Genomic DNA, 23,276 nt, shown 5'->3' with positions numbered 1-23,276 from the left:
TTCTGTGACTTTTTTTCCATTTTATTTTTATTTATTTATTTTTGGCTGCCCTGTGCAGGCATGCAGGATCCTAGTTCCCAGACCAGGGATCCAACCCATGCCCCTTGCACTGGGAGCACAGATTCTTAACCATTAGACCACCAGAGAAGCCCCATGACATTTTAATGAATATGCATGAACAGTTCTAAAACAAGGGCAATTTAAAACTGTAACCTCAATTCTGCAAGCAAATCATAATACTAAATGTCACAAAATACATAGGTGTCATTTTTTTTCATATTCAGCTTATTTCTTACTCATCATATGTATGCTGTGCCGTGTTTAGTCGCTTAGTCATATCTGATTCTTTGCGACCCCATGGACTGTAGCCTGCCAGGCTCCTCTGTCCATGACATTCTCCAGGCAAGATACCAGAGTGGGCTGCCATGCCCTCCTCTAGAGGATGTTCCCGACCCAGGGATCGAACTTGCATCTTGTGTGTTTCTGGCATTGGCAGGTGGGTTCTTTACCACTAGTGCCACTTGGGAAGCCCACAACTAACTATGAAGTCACATGAAGTCATAAACTCTGTTTCAGATTTGCTGCATTAAGACAACTCCCTTTTAATTTCTTGTTTTAAGAATCATAATTGCCAGTCAGCTATTGACCAATCTACAGGTAAGGTAGTTTTGGAAAGAAATGATGAATCTTGTCATTTTGAAAAAATGATTATATAAAAAAGATTGTTTTCCATTTTTGATCAATAATGTCATTAGTGACAATGATTTCAGTTTCCTTAATATTATGATCATAATTTCTTATGTTTCATTAAGGCTTAAAGGAAAGGGATCTGAGCATTCTCAGTACCTTTTCTGATCTTTATCTTCACGAGGGCCATATCCATGTAGTGAAATACCTAGCTGAGAATCTGGAAACCTGGGCTTTTGTATAAGCTGTATACTGAGTATGAATTTGGGTAATTCTCTTTTCTAGGTTTAGTTTCCTCGTCTTTAAAAGGAGGAACTGTGTTAGTTCTAGATTGTCATCCCAATGGTCCATTTTAGCTCTAGTATCATCATCATAAAACCTATTAACCAACATTTGTTGAGACAAGGCATTCTAGTATATAGACATGTGGGAATAATTGTGGATACCTAAACAGGGGCTTCCCAGGTGGCTCAGTGGTAAAGAATCCGCCTGCCAACGCAGAAGACTCTGGATTCCTGGGTCGGGAAGATCCCTGGAGAAGGAAATGGCAACCCACTGTGGCATTTTTGCCTGGGAAATCCCATGGACAGAGGAGCCTGGCGGACTGCAGTCCATGGGGTAGCAAAGTCTGACAGGACTGAAGAACTGAGGACGCAGACACGCAAACAGTGGTTTATACTCTGGGACAGTTTCAGCAGCTACTAAACACTAACAAGCCCTATGGCCCAAATCGGGTAGCATCCTGTGCTTGTGGTTTTGGCCACTAGGACTTGAGACATGTAGGAGCAGAACAAGTCACCTGAGGTATTACTGAGTAGCAATTTCGGTATACTAAACTCTGTGAAGAAGGCTGAGCGCTGAAGAATTGATGCTTTTGAACTGTGGTATTGGAGAAGACTCTTGAGAGTCCCTTGGACTGCAAGGAGATCCAACCAGTCCATTCTGCAGGAGATCAGCCCTAGGATTTCTTTGGAAGGAACGATGCTAAAGCTGAAACTCCAGTACTTTGGCCACCTCATGCGAAGAGTTGACTCACTGGCAAAGACTGATGCTGGGAGGGATTGGGGGCAGGAGGAGAAGGGGACGACAGAGGACGAGATGGCTGGATGGCATCACTGACTCGATGGAGGTGAGTCTGAGTGAACTCCGGGAGTTGGTGATGGACAGAGAGGCCTGGCGTGCTGCAATTCATGGGGTCGTAAAGAGTCAGACAGGACTGAGCGACTGAACTGAACTGACTGAACCTCTTGTGTGGGCTTCCCTTGTAGCTCACTCAGTGAAGAGTCTGACTGCAACGCGGGAGGCTTGGGTTCCATCCCTGCGTTGGGAAGATCCCCTAGAGAAGGAAATGGCAACCCACTCCGGTATTCTTGCCTGAAGAATCCCATGGACAGAAGAACCTGGCACGCTGAAGTCTATGGGGTCGCAAGAGTCGGACATGACTGAGCGACTAAGCGCAGTGCAGACTCTTGCGTAATAAACTTAAAGTGAAAACAGAGTACCGAAGTCTCACACCGTATACATATTGTTAAAAAACATGAAAGAAAAACGATGTTAAACAAGTATTTACCGCAAAAATATAAACAAGTGAAAATTTCTCCGGAAATCACAACTCAGTCCCTTTATTTTACCGACAGGGCTCGGGTGTTTGAATCTACCGTCCAGGTCAAGTGGAAAGTTTCTCTTCCACTCCCAAACATCGCTAAGGGGGTACAGAAAACTGTCATAAGGTATGTATACATTCAAATCAAGCCGATAGAAACTCCTCAAGCCAGCGACCGTCTTAACAGAGAATATCCCTTCGCGGCCTCCTCCAGCAATTCAAGCCTGCAAAGGGACTGACACCGTCCGAGCCCGCCCCCCCAGTCTTGGCCCCGCCTCTCAAGACGCTCCTACCACGCCGCGCCTCGAACCTCCTTCTCTCATTGGCTAGCTACAGGCTAGGGGTGGGCGGGGGAAATGCGTCAGAAAGTGGGCTCACTTCCGGCCTGGGAGCGCGCGCGGTTGATTCGTCCTCCCTCAGCCGCGGGTGCTCGCAGCTCGGAAATGGCGGGTAAGTTCCCGGGAAAAGTTTACCAAGGGGAGAGGGTGGGCAGGTTTGGGAACGAACACCGAGACGGAGGTGACAGTACCCGCCTGGAACTTTCGAGCTCTTGCCTGGGGTTTAGAAGGCCTGTTTCAACCTCGGAGCGCGGAACTGTCAGCCCAGCTCTTTTTCCGCCGAGATTCGTGCCCCCGCCCCCAACTGCTCGGGGTTCTGCACCTTCAGCGGGCAACTCGGCCCCTGAGAGGGACCAAGACACCAGGAAAAAGCGTGGTGGTTTGGTCTTGTAAGGTGCCAGGTGCCTGGACGCTTGTTTCTCTTCTCGTTCCTTTTGCCCACTGCTGCCCCAGCCTCTAGTCCGAGCCTGTTCCCGCCAGCTGATTTTAATGCTCAGACCCTCCTCTTCCAGGTCTTCCTTCACCCTATACTTCAACTTCTGAGCCAGCGCAGTGCTGCCTTACCCTGCGCCAAGGCTCTCATTTGAGTCTTGTTTGACTTCATAGTAGTCTCCTTAATCTCTCACACTTAAGTAGTCCTAGGATTTATATAGATTTCCTTTGAGAAAGAGGATTAAGCATTCTTCCTTCATCTAAACTTCTCTTTTAGGGGATGTCTAATATAATTCTGTATTTATTCCATTCTGCTTTCTTTATTGAATCTCTTAAATTTAGCGTTTAATAACTAATTATTGCCATTATTTTGTACGTGTATTAAGATTGTTTTGGTGTGGTATATGCTTTTTTTTTTGTTTTGTTTTTCCCTGTTACATATCTTTTGAAGTGACGGACAGTTTCTTTTTATCTTTTCCCAGTGCCTTCCTAGTAGTCTCAGTAGACGTTTGTGGATGTGCTGGATAGACAGGGTATAGCATGAGCTCTACAGATGTTTAACGAAGACCTCTTCTACCAGATAGAGACTGTAGGATTTTAGGGTCCATTGGTACTGTCTTAAGAGGGGGGACCCGTGTATGGCACAGGGTGAACTGTTACAAGAATTACATCTAAATTCGAATCTCAGTCCCACCATTTAGTAATCAAGTGACCTTTAAGCAACCAGACGTCTTGCTAAGCCTGAGCTTTTGAATATGAAAGGGGGCTGATAAAGTGTCTACTTGTCTTGCAGAATTGTGAGGATTAAACTAATGTATGATTTGTTGCTTAGATTATACATAAATGCCTTGAGGTGGGTTCTGTTCCCTCCTTTTCATAGATGAAGTTTGAGGTAGATTCTATTATACTCTTTTTATCCATTTGTTCAGAGAAGCCAAGTAATGTGCTCTAGGTCATAGATGCGGTAAGCAAATGATGAAGCCTGGATTTGAATCCAGCAATTCTGACTCCAAACCTTTAATCTGTACTGCCTCAAGTGTTGCCCATTTTCTGTGTACTTGTGTTGTAACCACTAACTGAAGTTTATGGCATGTCATTGTACGCTGTTTTTCATTTCTACTCATGACTTTTTTTACCTGAGTTTTCCCTAATTTTTATGATTAGTCAGGAGATTTATTGCCATCTTTGCTTGAAAGTTTCTCTTGATAATGGTTTCTTCCATTGTTAATTATCATATACATTGATGGATAGCCACCTTGTAGTAAAACCACTTGATTATTCCAATAGCCTATGTCTTTGCACATGGTTAAAACATTTCTTTCCTAATCATGTCCTTGTTCCTTCTCTTTTATACTAAAAATAGCAGTGTTTACTGGTTTCTTGTGTATCCTTCCTGAGATAATCTTTCTATGCATTATTAGTTGTTGGTTTTGAAATAGTTGATCTGAAAGTACTTTGGGTAGAATTTTTCCAGTATTATGAATAAAATGCTATGTTGTAATTATTGAAGGACATTCTTAGCTTGATTCTTAGTGGAGCAGTAGCATCCTTTTTATATTTCTTTTTAAAAGGCTGCTGCTGCTGCTTAGGTATAAATCCTAGCAGGTAATTTATATTAATATTAAATATTTAGAAATGTCAGTAGTCTGTTATGTTAATTATCAAGCTTACTCATTTCTGTAAAGTCAGTCTGGTTCACAAGCCTCTTTCTCAAAAGTGATATTTATTCTGTTTAATAATGAGACAGTCATATACTCAGTACATTTATGTAGGAGTATTTGGAACTCTGTGGTCTGTTAGCATAGTTAAAGACTTACCTTTATTCCACTTCTAGTAAGAACCCCTCTTTTTTTTTAAGGTTTGATTAATCACTTCCAACTAGTCTTTTTAAAATGCTGTTTCTTAGGATTTGGTGCTATGGAGAAGTTTTTGGTTGAATACAAGAGTGCAGTTGAGAAGAAACTGGCCGAGTACAAATGTAACACCAACACAGCAATTGAACTGAAATTAGGTATGTATGCCTTTTCTAAGTAGTGTTAAGTATATGAAGGGGAATTTTGTGTAAGAGCAGTTGTTTATGGCACTTGTATGGCTTATTTTATTGTTTATTGCAGTTTATGTTTAGTTTTCTATACTAATTGAGCACATCCAGATTTTATGAAGTCTTGATTTACATCATGGAGTGGGTAGATGTTTGAGAGATGGCAGAGTTTACAGGTCAAAAGTTCAGTGTGGCAAAACAATGACAAGTAGAAATGGTCTTAACCTCTTAAAAACATTTACCTTTACCTTTTTGCTTATAAAAATTATAGAAAATAAGTGTTGGTGAGAATGTGGAAAGAGACTCATATATTCCTGGTGGGTGCATAAAATGATGCAATTACTTTGGGAAACAGTTTTGCAGTTACTTTGAAGAACAGTTTGGCAGGATCTTAAAGAGTAAACATATATTTGTTATATGACTGAACAGTTCAACTCCTAGATGTCTACCCAAGAGAATTTAAATGTTTGTCCATCCAAAAACTTGTATGTGAATGTTCACAGGAGTATTATTCGCAATAGCCAAAGGATATAATGTGGATACCAATCAGCTGGTAAATGGTTAAACCAAGTGTGGTATATCCATGTAATGGGATACTATTTGACAGTAAAAAGGAGTGAAGGGCCGATACATGCTACAGCATAGGGGAACCTCAAAAACATTCTAAAGTGAGAGAAACCAGACATACTGCATGATTCCATTTGTGTGAGTGTTCAGAAAAAGCAGATGCACAGAAACAGAAAGGTTAGTGGTTACCTGGGTCTCAGGGTGGCAGCAGAGAATGACTGCAGATTAGATTTCTTTTGGGTAATGGCAGTATTTTAAAATTAGATTGTGGTAGTGGTACACAAGTCTAAATTTACTAAAAATCTTAAAATTATACTCTTAAAACAGTTGAGCTTATGGAATGTAAATTTATAACTCAATAAGGCCGTTTAAAAAATATGTGCTAATGAGTTCTGGTTCCATCACTTTCCATTCCTTAGATCTTTCATCTTTAAAAGGGAATTAATATTATTTGTAGTGAATTAAATATGAGATTAAATACAAGTAAAGTGCTTGAAAAACTTGATGTAGACAGTCACAGTAAATGTTAGCTATAATTATTTAAAACAGTACAAATGTGACGAATACAGAGAAGGTGATAAAGAAGAGACTTGTGTCCTGACACCTCACTAAAAAGATAATACTGATCAAAGTTTTTTTTTCCTGTACATATATATTTTTTTAAAACCAGGATCCTGTTGTAAGGCTGTTTTGTTATTTAGCTTAACCATAACTTGAATATCATTGTTGGTAACTATATATAGGTCTACCTCATTCTTTTAAATTATGTAATTCAGGATGACTGTATCATAATTTAGCTAATTTATGATATTTTTTTAAACTTTATTGTGAGGTTTGCGTCTCCTTTTTTGCTATTAAAAATGATTCTCCAATAAATACCCTTGTGTATATATGTACCCACTTGTGTTGAGTGATCTGTAGAATGTGTGGCTAGAAGTTGAAATGCTGGATCAGAGTTTTTCAGTTTCAACACTGTTAACATTTTGGGTTAGGTAATTGTTAGAAAATGGCAGCCCATCCCAGGTGGCGCTAGTGGTAAAGAACCCAGTTGCCAGTGCGGGAGACATTAGAGACACGGGTTCCATCCCTGGGTCTGGGAAGATCCCCTGGAGGAGGAAGTGGCAGCCCACTCCAGTATTCTTGCCTGGAGAATCCCATGGACAGAGGAGCCTTGTGGGCTGCAGTCCAAAGAGTTGGACATGACTGAAGCGACTTAACAGCAGCCGGTATTTTTGCCTGGGAAATCCCATGGATGAGGTTACAGTCCATGAGATCACAAAAGAGTCCGAACAACTTAGCAACTAAAGAACAAAAGGATTCTTTGTTATTTTGTACTTTGTAGTATGTTTAGCAGCACTCTTGGTCTGATAACTAGATGCCAGTAACATTCTCCTCCAGTTGTGACAACCAGAAATGTCCTCTGACATTGCCATACCTCCTAAGGATGGTGTGTAAAATTGTCTCTGTTTAAGAACTGTGCTAGATCAAAGGGTTACGAACATATTCTACTTTAGTAGCTGTTTTTAAATTGCCTTCCAGAAAAAGTATGTGTGGTTATACTGCTGCAGTCTCACATTTGAGATAGTCCTTTTACCTCTACCCTGATCAGTGTTGGATATTACCATTTTTTAAGAAAAGCAAAAACACCTTGCCTCTGTGATGTGTGAAAGGTAGCTTCTTATTTCTGTTTGCAATTGTCATGAGAAACACATAACTTAAAATTTACTATTTTTAAAGTGTACAGTTCTATAGTATTTAGTATACTCTCGTTGTGCAACTAGTCTCCAGAACTTTCTCATTTTGTAAAATTGAAACTATTTATTAAAGAAAGAACTCCTTATTTCCCCCCTCTCACTGGCCCCTTGCTAATACCTTTCTACTGTTTTAAAATTTGACTGCTTTAGATACCTCATATAAATGCAGGCATACAGTATTTGTTGTCTTGTGACTGGCTCATCTCTTTAGCATAATATCCTCAAGATTCATCCATGTTGTAGCACTTGGCAGAAATTCCTTCCTTTTAAGACAGGATACTATTACATTATATATATTTTAAACATTATAATATTGTTATATGTAATATTATATGTATTACATGTAATTATAAAATTATAGTATTTATAATGTTTACATTATATATATTACATTATCTATATATAAACATATATATACATACCATATTTTATTTATCCATTCGTCCATTGATAGATACTTAAGTTGCTTCCTTCTCTTGGCTATTTGAATAATGCTGTTATGAATAGGGATGTGCAACTATCTCTTTGAGATCAGTTTCAGGTTCTTTTGGATATGTATCCAGAAGTGGAATTGCTGGACGATATAGTAATTATGTTTTTAATTCTTTGGGGAACCTCCATAATTTCCATAGTGGTTATTACAACTCCATTTTACATACCCACCAACAGTGCACAAAAGTTGCAGTTTCTTCACATCCTTGCCAACACTTACTGTTTAGTGAGGTTTTTCGTTTTCACTGTGTTTTTTACTATTTTTTTATTTGAGAATTAAAATTGATTTTTAATTCTAAGGGAAGTATATCCTTTATATTTAAACGAACCAGCCCTCCTTTTGTCATATTTTGCGAATACTTTGACATCTGTTTTGACTTTTGTTATGTAGAAGTTAAAACTTTTTATCTAGGGAAATTTCTTTTTCTTTTGTGAGTTTTCATTGTGGCTTATAAAAAGGGCCTTCCTTCTCTAAGATGATGAAAATATTCATTGTTTATTTTAATAATTTTTAAATTTTTTCTTTTTTAATTGAACCTTAGAATCTTTATCTTGATAAAGCATAGAGTAGGAATCCAGCTTTATACTTTGCCAGATGGTTTAGACAGTTATCTGCCTGCCAGTTTGTTGTCTCTTAAACAATTAAAATTTCTTTTTTTAATCACTCTAAAGTATCATCTGTATTCTTGGGTGTACTTTGAGGCCTTTTGTTCCCCTTGAGCCATTAGTGTACTATTACAATAAATATGATTAATGTATGGTGTGACTAGATCCCACTCATTACTCTTCAAGTTTCTGTAATGTTTTTTCTTCTAATGAACATTTTACTAAGTTCCAAAGAGATGTTTTGTTAATTTTAAAAAATTGAAATCCTATTAAAATTTGTTTTATATGGGGAAAAGTAACGTCCTTACATTATTGAGTCTTCCTTACTAATAGCAAGCATATCTTTCTATTTATTAAGGCCTTTTTTTGTCTAACTGTAGAGTTTTAAATTTTATGTATAGATGATAAACATTTCTTATTGTTTATTCCTAGGGATTTCATCTACTTTACTGCTATTATGAAGTGTCATCTCTTCCATTGTATTTTCTGTCTTTATTGTGTGTAGGAGAATGATGGAAAGTAATTTTATATATATATATATTTTATCACATCAAGATCCCGTTACATGTACTCTACACATATTTGACATAACTAAAGTTGACTGGGTTATTTGGGCAATCTAATTCCTACTATCAGTAGCAATAATTTGCTTCCCTGAAACCAGCCTTTCTTTCTATCTCCCTCTTTTCCCTTTCCCCTTTCTTTGGAGAAACGTTTATCAGAACATTTATAGACATTGTTCTAGACACATGGGATAACTTTAACTCTTGACTGCATACCAATAATTCCACTAAGGTTTATCTCAAGATTCTTCTCCATTAATAAGCTATTTTCACTTTGTGTGTGAGAGATTGACAGGCCTACTTTCCCCACAGAGATCAGTATTCTGGGGGTAGATTACTATAGAAAAAAGTCCATCTTTTTTTATTACACCAAACTCTATGCCTGTTAAGCAGAAATTCCACATTCGCCTTCCCCTCCAGCTCCTGGTAACCGCTAATCTACTTTCTGTCTGTATGAATTACCCATTTTAGATACTTTGCTTAAGTGGAATATTTATCCTTTTCTGTCTGGCTTATTTCACTTAGCATATTTTCAGCTTATTTACTCAGCAAATGTTTCATGTTGTACCATGTATCAGAACTCCACTCCTGTTAATTGCTGAATAATATTCCACTGTATGCCACACTTTGTTTTAGTCATCTGCTGATGAACACTTAGGTTGTTTCCACCTTTTGGCAATTGTGAATAATGCTGCTGTGAGCATCAAGATAGAATTATGTGTTGTCCTTGTTTTCAGTTCTTTTGACTATATAGCTGCTGCTGCTGCTGCTAAGTCGCTTCAGTCGTGTCCGACTCTGCGACCCCAGAGACGGCAGCCCACCAGGCTCCCCCGTCCCTGGGACTCTCCAGGCAAGAACACTGGGGTGGGTTGCCGTTTCCTTCTCCAATGCATGAAAGTGAAAAGTGAAAGAGAAGTCGCTCAGTCCTGTTCGACTCTTGGCGACCCCATGAACTGCAGCCTACCAGGCTCTTCCATCCATGGGATTTTCCAGGCAGGAGTACTGGAGTGGAGTGCCATTGCCTTCTCCGACTATATAGCTAGGAACAGAATTGCTGGGTCACATGATAAATCTTTGTTTAGCTTTTTAAGTAACTGCCAAATTATTTTCCACAGTGGATATACCATTTTACAGTCCCACCAGCAATGTATAAAAGTTCACTTTTACTATATTCTTGTCAGCACTTAATTATTTCTATATATAGCCAATCCTAGTAGGTGTGAAATGATATTGCAGTTTTTATTTGCATTTCCCTAGTGACTGATATTGAGCATCTTTTCATGTGCTTATTGTCACTGTGTATCTTTTTTATAGAACTATCTGTTCAAATCTTTTGCCTAATTTTTAATTGAAGTGTTTTTCTTTAATATATTTGTTGTTTTTTTTTAATGAATTTTAAAACAGATAATCTTACTGGATTCTTCTACTGTTTTTGGAGAGTGGTTTCAGCTGATTTTCTTAGTTTTTCACTGGCATGCAGTCATATCTGAACATCTTAGTAAATTCACTTCCTTTTTTATAAATATGCCTCTTATTGCGTTCTCTTTCCAATTTGCATTTTCTAGCACTTTCAGAACACTGTTAAAAAATGATAGTGGTCATTCCTTTCACTTAAATTAATGAAGATGGTTATAGTAATTCTCCAATAAACCTGGCTTGTTACATTGAAAAGTGTTTTTCAATTTTCAAAATTTTTTATTCAGATATACATATTAGAGTATATTGAGGGCCATTTCAGTTTACATGGAAATAATTTTGATAATGTTGTCTTACATACAATGTAATGCGTAAGTATTAAATTATTTTTTGATTTTTAGATGTTGAATCATCCTTTTATTTCAGTACCGCAGTATATTTTGTTTCTGTGAAGACTATATTATCTTTAAATATTCTTGCATTATTGTTTGTAGGTGAGCTTGGTCTGTTTTTCTCCTCTTTGCTTTCTTTTTAGGGGAGGTGAAAGTCAATTTTTATAGTCTTGTGTGCCTTCCCACTTTACCGTTCCCACTCTGAATAGTTTTAAAGCATTAGATAGATACAGTTTGTTGAAAGAATTCACCTTAATGACTATGAAGAGGTTGTTCTTTTATGCCATTTAATGCTTTCTGTGCCTGAGTACAATTTAGATTGCATTTTCGGATTTTGTGCTTTATGATACGTTTTAAAATTTTATTTATTTAGGTTGCTCTGGCTCCTTATTGCTGCATGTGGGCTTTCTCTAGTTGGCGCAGGTGAGGGCTACTCCCTAGCTGCAGTGCGGGGGCTTCTCTTTGAGGTGGCTTCTTTTGTTGCAGAGCACAGACAGACTCTAAGGCAGGTGTCAGTATTTGCAGCACGAGGGTTCAGTAGTTGTGGCACACCTGCTTAGTTGCCCCCTGGCATGTGGAATCTTCATGGACCAGGGATTGCACCCATGTCCCCTGCATTGGCAGGCAGATTCTTAACCACTGGGCCACCAGGGAAGTCCTGCAGTGTCACTTTTAGTAGTGAAAAGCAAAAGGGGAAAACTGGCGACAACATAAACATCATCATCATCTTGCAGTCATAAAGAGTGATGTGACGATATGAGGTCATCAAACTCAGATTATTCTTGTTCTCAGAATGTTTCCTATAGCACCTTGTTTCCTTTGTACTAGCTTTTCTCATCTCAGTGTGCCTCTTTTTGGTTTTGTTGTCTTTTACTCTTTGTGTTGTGTACGAACATAACAGAAAAATAAAAACTGAATTAGATGCCTCTGTCATACCTAGGTTTCTAATTAGACTCAGTAGGGTTTTGATGCTGAAGCACTTTAAGTAACATTCTGATTTTTATTGTCGCGTGAGAATCCAGTGTAAATCATATAATGGAAAAGTGACATTTATAAGTAAAAAAAAATATGTTGGCTATATCCTGGTTATAATGAGATTCTCAAAGTGGAAATACCTGTCACCTTTAATGTCTTTAATATCTCTATATTTTTTATTCTTTTAAACAGTTCGTTTTCCTGAAGATCTTGAGAATGACATTAGAACTTTCTTTCCTGAGTATACCCATCAACTCTTTGGGGATGAGTAAGTAACTTAGTAAGATATTTGTCAAATTAGTAGGGAAAAGACATTTTTTTGAAAATTTAAAAATCAATTTATTTTCTTTCCTATTATTGTTCATGTTTCTTTTAAAATATATTAGAATAGCATGTTTTATATTGAGACACCAATCTACTGTATAATACCTATCATTTAGTGTTATACTGTCAGTACAGTATGATATTTAATTTGCATAATCTTAGCAATGGTATCATCATATGTAACATTAACTGGTGGGGTTGGATAGTTGCCTAGGGACATATGAATGACTGAAGTTCAGATTCAGTCAGTCAGACTGTAGAGCCCATATTCATAACTACTAGTTTTGCATGATTTTGCTATACTGCTTCTAGAAAACACTCCCCCAACACTGGAAAGGTCAAGTTTTTTTCTATGAGAAATAAATAAGCAGTTGGGAGAAATTTATTTTCAGAAGCAAGTTTGAAGATGTTCTGAATGTTCAGCACAGTTTCTTAAATTTCTAATGCCTTCATTACGTTACTAAAACAGTCCTTTTGATTTTGAAGAAAATAATCAACTTTGCAGTAAGTTTCAAGAATAATATTCTGTATATCCTTTACATACATCAGTTATTAACATTTAGCTATATTAGCTTTAATCATTCTCATACACATATATTGATAGATTATTGTTGAACCATTTGAGAGTTGGTTGCAGATATATCTTCTCTTACTCCTAAACTCTTTAGTATGTATATTCTAAAAACAAGGACAGTATTGTGGTAAAATTATCCAAACTCAGGAAATCTAACAGTGATGTATTTTCTAAAATATCCACATTTCAAACTTTGCCAATTGATTCCCAGTAATTCTTTTGTGTATATTCAATAAATTCAGTAATTCCTCATCCTTGATCCAGTCTAGAATCATGTATTGCTTTTAGTTGTTATCTTTCTTTAGTCCCTTTCAACTGGAACAGTTCTACAGACTTTTATTTTCCATGTCATTATTTTTGTAGAGAATAGCGGCTGGTTTTGTAAACCTTCATTTTGGACTAGTTTGATCGTTTCTTCATGATTAAATTCAGATAATGCATATATTTGTAGTACCGCAGCAGAAGTTGTATCTGTCCTCAATGTGTCGTATCAGAACGTTCTTGATGTCAGTTTGTCCCATTGTTGGTTAACTTGGGTCATTAAGTTTGGAGGTATCTGCAAGGTTTCTCCACTGTAGGGTTTTTTCTTTGTTATTTATATGTAACCTGTGAGGAGATACTTTTGAGAGTGAAAATACCCTGTTTCCCATCAGACTTTCATTCAGTAGTTTTAAATCTGTTAATGATTGTTAGTATTTTACTATGATTCTAAAAGGGCGATTTTCTAATGCTGCCACATTTTCAACAGTTATTAGTTTGCATTCTGCTGTAAAAGAGAGTGTCTCTTCTTCCCCTTACATATTTTTGTTTATTTCAGAATAGACTCAGGATTTAACTTAATGAGTTACTGTCTGTTACTGTTTTTAATGTTGATGCTCAGATGATCCCAGATTCAACAAGTGGCTCTTCTTTGAAACTGGCTTTTGAGTCCTTTTGATATATCATCATCGTTTTGAGGACACTTTACTTTGTGATACAATCAAGTGTTGCACATTCAACCTGTACTTTACTAGTTCTGCAGAATGAATTGGCCATATCCTCTAGGAACCATGGATTTTTTTCTTAGTAGGAAATGGTGTTTAGATATAGTTGACATTTAAAATATTCTTCTATATTGCTCTTTTCCCTGTGCATTATTTCAGCACTTTTGACATATTTATTTAATATATTTTTAAATTGACAAATGTCTCTTCATGGAACAAGTTTTTAAGAATTTCTTGTGAATATATCAGATCAGGTATTTTATATGCTTTTAAGTATTAATAACTGAATTTTATAATTGATTCATGCCAAAATTTGAGCCTCTCATATTTTAAAGAGGTTTTATTACAGCATAAAAATAGGAATGCTTTCTTTTGGATCTCTATCTCTAAGGAGTGCTTTGTCTTGCTCTCTCCCTCTTACTGCTACTTGAAGTCTCTTCCTAAGGTAATATCTTAGTGAGTAGGGTCTAGTTTCGCAAGTACGGCTTCTTTGTGGCATTTTGCACACTCACTTTGCACATCATTAAAAGTGGTGTGCTTGCACACCCCTCTAAGGTAGACAGAAGAGAGTCACATAATCATGATAACTCTGTATTTTGGGAACCATTACATTGATCTTAATCCTAGGATGATTGCCACTCTTTTCTAGTACACATAATTTTCAGAGCCCTGGAATGGACACTTCTTACATTTTGTTTCGGTAACCTAGACAGAAATCTGGAAATGACACTGCTTCTTTCTAGCATTCTTTCAGAATTCATCTTTAAAAACAACAAAACCCTTTATCATACAATAATCTTTTTAAAGTGTACAATTCTGTGAGTTTTAGCATATTGAAAGTTGCATAGTCATCACCACAACCAATTTTGGAACCTTTTCATCATTTCCACCAAAATTCCCATTGTGACCAGTTAGCAGTGGCTCCCTCTTTCCCATACCCTCCCTAGCCCTGGATAGTCACTAATCTACTTTCTGTCTTCATAGATTTACCTATTCTGGACTCTCTTGGGGGGCTACACCATGTTCTTGGTGGAATATTTGTTTCCGACACAGGGACTGAACCTGGGTCAAGGCAGTGAAGGTACCGAGTCTTAACCACTGGACCGCCGGGGAACTCGCCTGGCTACTTGAGAATTCTCTATCTGGAAGATTTTTTTCTTTAAAGGAAATAGGCATAGATGGATATCAGGGAGCAAGGCTGGGAAAACAGCAGCAGCTCCCCATGTGCTTTCTGAGTTCGTAAGTGGGGTGTGGTCAGGTGCTTCCACTTAGCACTTTCAGCAGCTCTGGATGTTTGTGTTGGACATGCAAATGATAAGTTGGGAGAACTATAAGTTGGGCTCTATAGCTCCATCTTAACTGCTTGCCTAACCAGGAATCAGTTTAACAGTACTTGTCTCTGATATGAAATACCTCATAATAGTAGCAAGAGTAAAAGCAGCAACAGTAGCTGCAGTACACTTGTATATTGTACCAGTGAATGTTATGAGCAATTTATATGTATTGACTTGTTTATATAACCCATATAACATCCCTAAGGTAGGTGTTATTATTCTGTTACTTTATAAACTAGGACAGACAGCTGAGGCACAGTTTCATTACAGTATGGTTTTTTTGTTGTTGTTTTTAGTAAGTATAGTTTAAAATGTTGAAACTGCCCAGTAAGTTAAACCTGTTTCTGTGTAGAGTTAATACTTTGTAATGACTTTTTTCATTTTTGGGTCTTAGATTACTGCTTTTTTTCCCCTTTCAGTGAAACTGCTTTTGGTTACAAGGGTCTGAAGATCTTATTATATTATATTGCTGGGAGCCTGTCAACAATGTTCCGTGTTGAATATGCATCTAAAGTTGATGAGAACTTTGACTGTGTAGAGGTAAGAACAGAAATAAATGTATTTTAAACTGTTTCCTAATTGAATATAAAACAGATTATAAAATGTTAAAGATTTGAGGGAGGAGAGAATCTGTTATATTACAGCTTTAAAACCACATATTTAACATTTAATTATGGGGATGATTATCTGCCTGTCATTCCAGTTAAACCTGTGATCATGATCCTTAGCCTTTTCTGTAAAAATCTTCACTTTTTTGATCAGAGTTTTATTTCATTTACCAACTTTAGGTCTGTTGTTTTAAGCATATATTCATGTGAAAAGGAAAACTTGTAAGAAATGAACTTGATTATTGAGTTGAGTTTTATGAACAAAGTATTGAAGTTGTGGCCTGCTTTCTTGCCACTTAAAGTGTAAGAAGAAAGAGAGAAATTGAGAGAAGAGCTGTTAAGTAAAAAGGATTAGGACTTGATTTGGGAAATTCTCAGCCTGTTCTGAAGACACTAAATTTAGAAAATTCACTGGTGGGGAAGTGTGCTCTGGGGAGAAAGCCAATAGTAATCTTGGCTAAATAATCTTGTTTTGCTGAATAGACAGGTGTGACTCATTGATCTCCTCAGTAATCTCAACAAAGCCAGAAATAGGGATTGAATTCTGTGATATAAATTCAGGGAGCACCTGTGGAGGACCATCTTGTCTATTGGCATGAACTTTCATGGCATACATACATGACCCAGAAAGTGTTCCAGAGTGTCATATCAGCAGAAATATAGCCAGTTTGGACTGACAGAATACGGGAAGGCTAATGGACTTCTAAAATCCAACAGGCAAGAAACAGGTTAATAACTCTATTCATCTGCAAACATGTGCTGCCTTTCAAGAAAAAGGATGAATGATTTTGAAGGAGGAGCTTCAGGCTCAGAGGGTAGTGTCATAGACCACAGTATTCCTAAGTCTGATGAAATTTGAGCCTTCCCGGGTGGCTAAGCAGTAAAGAGTCTGCCTGCGAATGCAGGAGATGTGGGTTTGATCCCTGGGTTGGGAAGATAACCCTGGAGAAGGGAATGGCAACCCACTCCAGTATTCTTGCCTGGAGATTTCCATGGATAGAAGAGCCTGGCAGGCTACAGTCCATAGGGTCGCAAAGAATCGGACATGACTTAGAGACTGTACAACAACAATGGCATTTGACCTATTGGATTCTGAAATCATTTGGTGACTTATTTCTTCCTACCATTTTCTCTCTTTTGGAATGACAAAGTCCATAACTTTTATCCTATGCTTGTCTTGCCTTTGTTCTTTGGAAGTGATAACTTGTTTTCTAGTTTCACAGGTGGAAAGGAATTTTGCCCCATGATACGTCATACCCATAGTCTCACCTGTACCTTATTTGAATAACATAGATGATGAGATTTTAGACTTGAGTTGATCTTGGTGGATGTTGGGGAGTGGGTGTCTTTGGCATGTTTGGATGGACATGAATCTTTAAGGGACCTTCAAAAAATTGTATATTTTAGAGTTTTTCTGTTCCTAGACATTCCTATTTAAATGTTTTCAAAATTTTAACTAAGTTTAAATTCCTGACGTAAGTCTTTTCCCAGCCTCATGCTCCACTCTTATTGTTAAAACCTTCTCTCATTACAGAGATTGGTTGATTTGCTCCCTTTTTATTATGTTTGTTTGCTTTTTTCATTTCATTGTAAGGGACTTGTCCAAAGTCACACAACTAGTAAACAATTTGTATTGCACACAGGAGAGAATCACTTATCGTAGCATGCATAATATATGGTAATATCCTCCTCAAAGATGTTAGAACTATTTATGACCTGTTCTAAATGGTCCTGGGCTTTTGTGCTTTTTAGGTTTTATTTCTGTTTTTCACAGTGTATATTTTATTTATTTGCCTGCTCCCATACTTTTATGCTATTAGCTCTCAGTTTATTGCTAATATGAGAGACTTCCCTCTTGCAAACAGTCCCCTTATGGGTAAAAATTCCGTATTAGTAAGCTTAAAGGAATGGAAACGTGTATGATATATAGCATAAAAGAAATCTGAAATAGTCTCTTATGTCCATTATTCAACTTCAGTGTCAGAAATATTTTGAGCACTAACTTTTTAGTTCTCATTTGCCACCCCTATTTGAGATGACTGTTTGTTAGATAAATATATATAACTTTCACTTAATATTTGTTTTTTTCAGTGGTTTGTGTCCCTTAGATATTTTTGAAAATTTGCAGCTATAAAAATGCCTCATTGACTAATGCTGTAGTTGTGGTGATTTGATATTTGAAAAGATTTAATCTTAGATAAACTAGCATTTAACACAGAATTTACTAAAATGGAGCTTTTTATAATCAAATATTTGTTAGATTTTCAAGCCTAGCTACTCTTAAAAAATGTATTTTTCCTTTGTGTTGTACAAAATTCAGTGTTGTTTGAGGGGTTTGCTGGTTTTTTGCGTTTCTTTTCTTTTTAAGTTCTGGCTGGTAGTGCTGAATTGATTTCTTCTGAAGGAACTATTAGTTATTGATAAATCTTTCAAATACTATGTGCAGTGAAAATAGCTGTGTATTTGCATTGACTTCTAATTGTTCCATTCTTAAAAACGAGGTTTCTCCATTTAGAAGTAGTGTGTTAGGAGTAAGGAATCAGTCTTTTATAATGTCTTTTTGTAGGATTATTTATTTGCTTCATTGTCAGAGATCATTTATTTAAATTGCATGTTCAAGCAGAGACCTCTTTTTCCCCTTGTAAAAAAAAGAATGGGTAGCAGATGTGGGGGGAACAGGCTTGGCTCTTTCCCATTCGCAGTGAGAATGTTCATTTCACAGGGGTATAATGGCAAACAAGGCAAAGTCACTGTTCTTAAGACACTTATGTTCTTGCCAAGAGGAGCAGTCAACAAATAGATATTAAATAAACAAATTAATATGTATGAAGAAACGTTTTGCTGGTTTCTGAATGAAGCGTAGCCAGTCATGTGGTTATCTGAAGGGATCAACCTATACAGAGGCCCTGAAATGAGAACATTCTTGGCATTTTTGTTGTCCAGAAAGATCACTGTTGTTAAAATGTGGTGATGAGAGAAGAAGGGTAGGAGATAGTTGAAGAGGGTTGGCAAAACTCGGTCGATGGAATAAGAGTAGCTGGAATAAGAGTAGCTGAAGCCCTTGGAAGTTTTAAGTAGGTGGGGGTTATGTGATAGTGTTTATGTTGTTGAAAGATGATTCTGCCTGCTATGCAGAGAACCCACTGTAGAGGGCAAGAGTGAGAGGAGAGAGACCAGAACATTGCAGCGTTGTGGGCAACACTGCATTTACCTGCTTGAGGGTATTTCTTTGGTTGTTGTTCAGTCGTTATGTCTGACTCTGTGTGACCCCCATGGAATGCAGCACACCAGGCTCCTCTGTCCTTCACTGTCTCCAGGAGTTTGCTCAGACTCATGTCCATTGAGTTGGTGATGCTATCTAACCATCTCATCCTCTGCTGCCCTCTTCCTCTTTGCCTTCAGTCTTTCCCAGGATCAGCGTTCTTTCCAGTGAGTCTCCTCCTCAGAGAGAGAGTCAGCAGCATCTGTTACTGAGTTAAATATGATTGTTGAGGGAAAGAGGAAGGAGGAGGATGCCATAGCTTCAGTGGTGGTGGCACTGTTCCCTGAGATAGGGATGACTGGAGAAGTAGATTTAAGTGGGAAAAACCCAAGATTTTTGTTTTAGATGTATAAGGTTTGAGACTATAATATGTCATAATTGAGTTTATGCACACGGTACTTTGCATTATTTTTGCATGTGAAAAATATACCCTTTTAGATGGTCAGAAACCAGAGCACATCTGCTTAGAAGTTATTTGTGTATTAAAATTTTGCCATTATATTAATCTTTCATCATCCATTCTTTTTCTTTTGCAAACTCTCTAGTGGCACCTAAATTTTTTTTAGTCACAAGGTGTCTGTAGAACATCTCCGTAGCTATCATCTTTAAAGATAATGTAATTATTTTGAATTTTGCAATATAATAAACTTGATTATTCAGACACTGATGGTTTGCTCATCTTATGGTTTTGCTTTTATCAGTACCTCCAGCCCTCTCTTAAGGTAATTTCATTGCTTTTTAGTAGAAGAATGTGTAACAAAGATTGTTCAGTCTTGCTGATTGCTGACATTTTAGGGAAGGGTTTTGTTGAAGAAAGTTGAAATACATGGATAAAGTTTGTATTATCTGTGAGTTTCAGTCATCTATTTTATCCTTGTCTCTCTTTAATTTGGATACAATTTGAGAGTAAATGAGAGCAAATTTCTTTAATTGTCTGGATTCCTGAGGGCTTTTTTAATAGAAAAATCCTGTGTATGTATAAAAATATAATCTTGAGAAAGTGAAAAAAATACTTTGGTAGACTAATAATATTTCCTACTGAATTCCACTGCATTCCTTTTTTGATAATGGTGACAGTATTCTTAATGAGAAGTTCTTTTTGTGAAATATCATAAAAAGCTTTAAAATTATATGTTTAGATCTTTATCTTAGAACATCGTTGTGAGTTTGGTGGTGGTGGTTTAGTTGCTAAGTCATGTCTGACTCTTGCAACTCCATGGACTTTAGCCTGCCAGGCTCCTCTGTCCATGGGATTCTCCAGGCAAGAATGCTGGAGTGGGTTGCCATTTCCTTATCCAGAGGATCTACCCTACCCAGGATGGAACCCAGGTCTCCTGCATTGCAGGCAGATTGTTTACCAACTGAGCTATTGTAAGTTTAGTTAGGTTGCAAAGCACTAATGCAGTACAATTAACATAATGTGACCTTTGTTTTTCAAAAAGTGGAAATGCTCATAGTTTTTCTCTACTTAATTTCTCCAACAATACTGAAATTTCTGCAGCTTGCATATTGTCAGCGAATGTAAGATTGAGCAAGTTTATGTAGATGTGGAGTTTTTTGGCTTGTTTTTGCAGCATATCTTGGGTATTCTTAGAATTACAGTTAATGTTAACTCTCTGTGACTTTAGCCAAGCCTTAACATGCCTTCAAAATTGGTATTTCAAAAATTATGCACCACAGACAAATTTAGACAAATGCTGCTATTTAGGTTAAGAGGCTAAAGAGGTAATTTGTTTTTTAAATCTGTATTAAGTACATGTGTATGAATTCTGTCCGACTACCATTTAAGTCTCAGGCACATTGCTTTATGCAGTGATGAGGAAATGTAAAAATTGCTTCGTGGAAACATCAGATATGTAACAGTGTATAGAACACTGGAAGTTGAAATGACCATAGTCAGAGAGTATACTCCAAAACATTTCGTCTTAAGTCACCTAAGAGAAGACCTAAATAGAAGGGTTACCTTTATGCTTTCCTTATTAAAAAGACATTGGCAGTTGTTAGAAAAACATTTGTAAGGCATGTCCTTATTAATTAAACATATCATGGTGTACTCTAGATTCTTGATCAGCTTAATTTCTTATCCTTTCTATAACTGTGGGCTTCCCGGGTGGCGCTAGTGATGGAAAACCTGCAGGCCAGTGCAGGAGATATGAGAGATGTGGGTTCAATCCCTTGGTCAGGAAGACCCCCTGGAGGAGGGCATGGCAACTCATTCCAGTGCTCTTGCCTGGAGAGGCCCATGACAGAGAAGCCTGGTGGGCTACAGTCCATGGGGTCGCACAGAGTCGTACACGATTGAGTGACTTAGCACACGTAACTATTTCTATATAGTTTTGATTAAAGGTTAGGATAGTCTTGCTGCTGCTGCTGCTAAGTCACTTCAGTCATGTCCGACTCTGTGTGACCCCATAGATGGCAGCCTGCCAGGCTCCGCCGTCCCTGGGATTCTCCAGGCAAGAACACTGGAGTGGGTTGCCATTTCCTTCTCCAATGCATGAAAGTGAAAAGTGAAAGTGAAGTTGCTCAGTCATGTCCAACCCCTGGCGACCGCATGGACTCCAGCCTACCAGGCTCCTCCGACAATAGGATTTTCCAGGCAAGAGTTCTGGAGTGGGTTGCCATTGCCTTCTCCAGAATACTCTTGAATATAGGGAATTTTTCAGTGATCTTCAGAAATAGAATCTAAGCCTTTAACCACAAGCGTTGGAACTTGTGTAAGTTTCAGTTAATGTTTAATTCTACATTCAATTTTAAAAGATTATATGGGATTTTCTCCAGTGATAACTATTACCTGGCCAGTAATCCAGTATGATAGATGAATATTTAAGTGAACTAAAATAAATTTATTCTTTTAGAAAAGAGTGTAGATCTGTAAAATATGATAGTTATAGGATTTTTTCCCCCCTTAAAGTAGAATCCATTTAATAGAGAAATGCAGACATTTCTCCTTTAATGATACAGAGTTCTGAATTCCAAGTTTGAAGAGCTGTTGGTTTTATGTTTCGTATTTTATATAATAGATATACATTTTCTCTAGTGTAATACATGTTAACAGATTACTTATTTTTAAACGTGGCCCTTTTTTCCTCTGTAAAAGTTCTTAAAATAATGTATAAACTTGCCCAGAGCAAAATATTTATTTGAAGATACTACAATCAATAGGTATCCTTCGAAGGCTGAAAGTTAAACATTAACTATCTTTCAACTTTGTTGAGCTCAAATCTTTGGGCTGCTCTATAGTCCATCAGAACTGCTACTTGAAACTTAGAGTTTCAAAGAAATCTTTGAAGTACATTTAGTGCCAGATATGTGAAGTTATTTGATCATGCTTTGCAGTGCCTTATTGAGAAGACATGACACTGGGGGTAATTTTTAAAAGTTAAAATTATATATACTATGTGTGTCTTGAAATGTTTTCTTTTAAACTGATAGATTATAAACCTCTTTATTTAAAACTAGTGTTTCTTGACTTTTTAAAATTTGAATTAATACTACCTTTACCCATTGCTACTTTGGATTTTAATAGCCACACAACAGACATATTAGACCTATCCCTTATTATTACACTTTCTTGTTACAATTATTGAAATTGTACAAATTCTATAAAATATGCTTAAGATCATCTCTTCATATTAGTTAGCAGTTTCAAGAGAAAATATTTATCAAATAGTACTTTAGAAATAAGCAAAAGTAGTTCTGTCAAATGTAGTGCATTTAACCTTGAGCATGAATGGATTGTACACACTGGTGTACATGTTAGAAATAAGCTGTTGGGTAAAATGTTGAAGAGCTATATTTTTAAATAATAGCTCCTTTTTATAGCTATAAACAAGTTATATATAAATGTTGGTGTACCAGAGCATTGAAAATGAAACTTGTTTGTAATAAACTCCATCCCTGGTTCTCTATCCTGAAATGTAACTGAATGATAATAAAGTGCTATTCATCTGCAGGTGCATTGCTTCTACTTAGTTAAAAGATGGTTGAAAGGACAGGAATTAGTAGCATGTTGTATTAGCCTTTTGTAGTGTATTTTGTCCTAAGCATCTTAATTTCCCTGTTTTGAATGCTAAGTAGCAAGGGTCTTGGTTTAGAACTAATACCCATCATGCATGTAAACGGTATGAAAGAGCTGCTTAGTAAGTTAACACAAAGTGTTCTTGTGTCAGTCCTTGTGGAAATAGATACAATACAAACATTACAGCTGAACTCACGGCAAACTCCATTAAGTAAAAACCTGGCCTCATTGTTCAGGAAAAAGTTTGAATAGAATGCAAGCTCATTTTGTTGAATGTAATGTCAGGCTTTTAGGGACTGTATTG

The 23,276-nt window shown here is 37.1% G+C and overlaps 1 protein-coding gene across 2 annotated transcripts in view; it reads left to right on the top strand.

Moving 5' to 3' along the window:
* Positions 1–2,611: 2,611 nt before the first annotated feature.
* Positions 2,612–23,276, top strand: part of HAT1 (histone acetyltransferase 1) — a 43,285-nt gene continuing 22,620 nt past the window's right edge. For both annotated transcript variants that reach the window (XM_042243723.2, XM_004004594.5), the window contains exons 1-4: positions 2,612–2,740; positions 4,967–5,071; positions 12,059–12,134; positions 15,501–15,621. In XM_042243723.2, the coding sequence (XP_042099657.1) occupies positions 2,647–2,740; positions 4,967–5,071; positions 12,059–12,134; positions 15,501–15,621 (396 nt within the window). In that variant the 5' untranslated portion in view covers positions 2,612–2,646. The remainder of the gene's footprint in view (positions 2,741–4,966; positions 5,072–12,058; positions 12,135–15,500; positions 15,622–23,276) is intronic.

This window comes from Ovis aries, chromosome 2, assembly GCF_016772045.2.
Source record: "Ovis aries strain OAR_USU_Benz2616 breed Rambouillet chromosome 2, ARS-UI_Ramb_v3.0, whole genome shotgun sequence".
Classification (NCBI taxonomy): Eukaryota; Metazoa; Chordata; class Mammalia; order Artiodactyla; family Bovidae; genus Ovis; species Ovis aries.
This window is presented reverse-complemented; position numbering and strand designations above follow the sequence as displayed.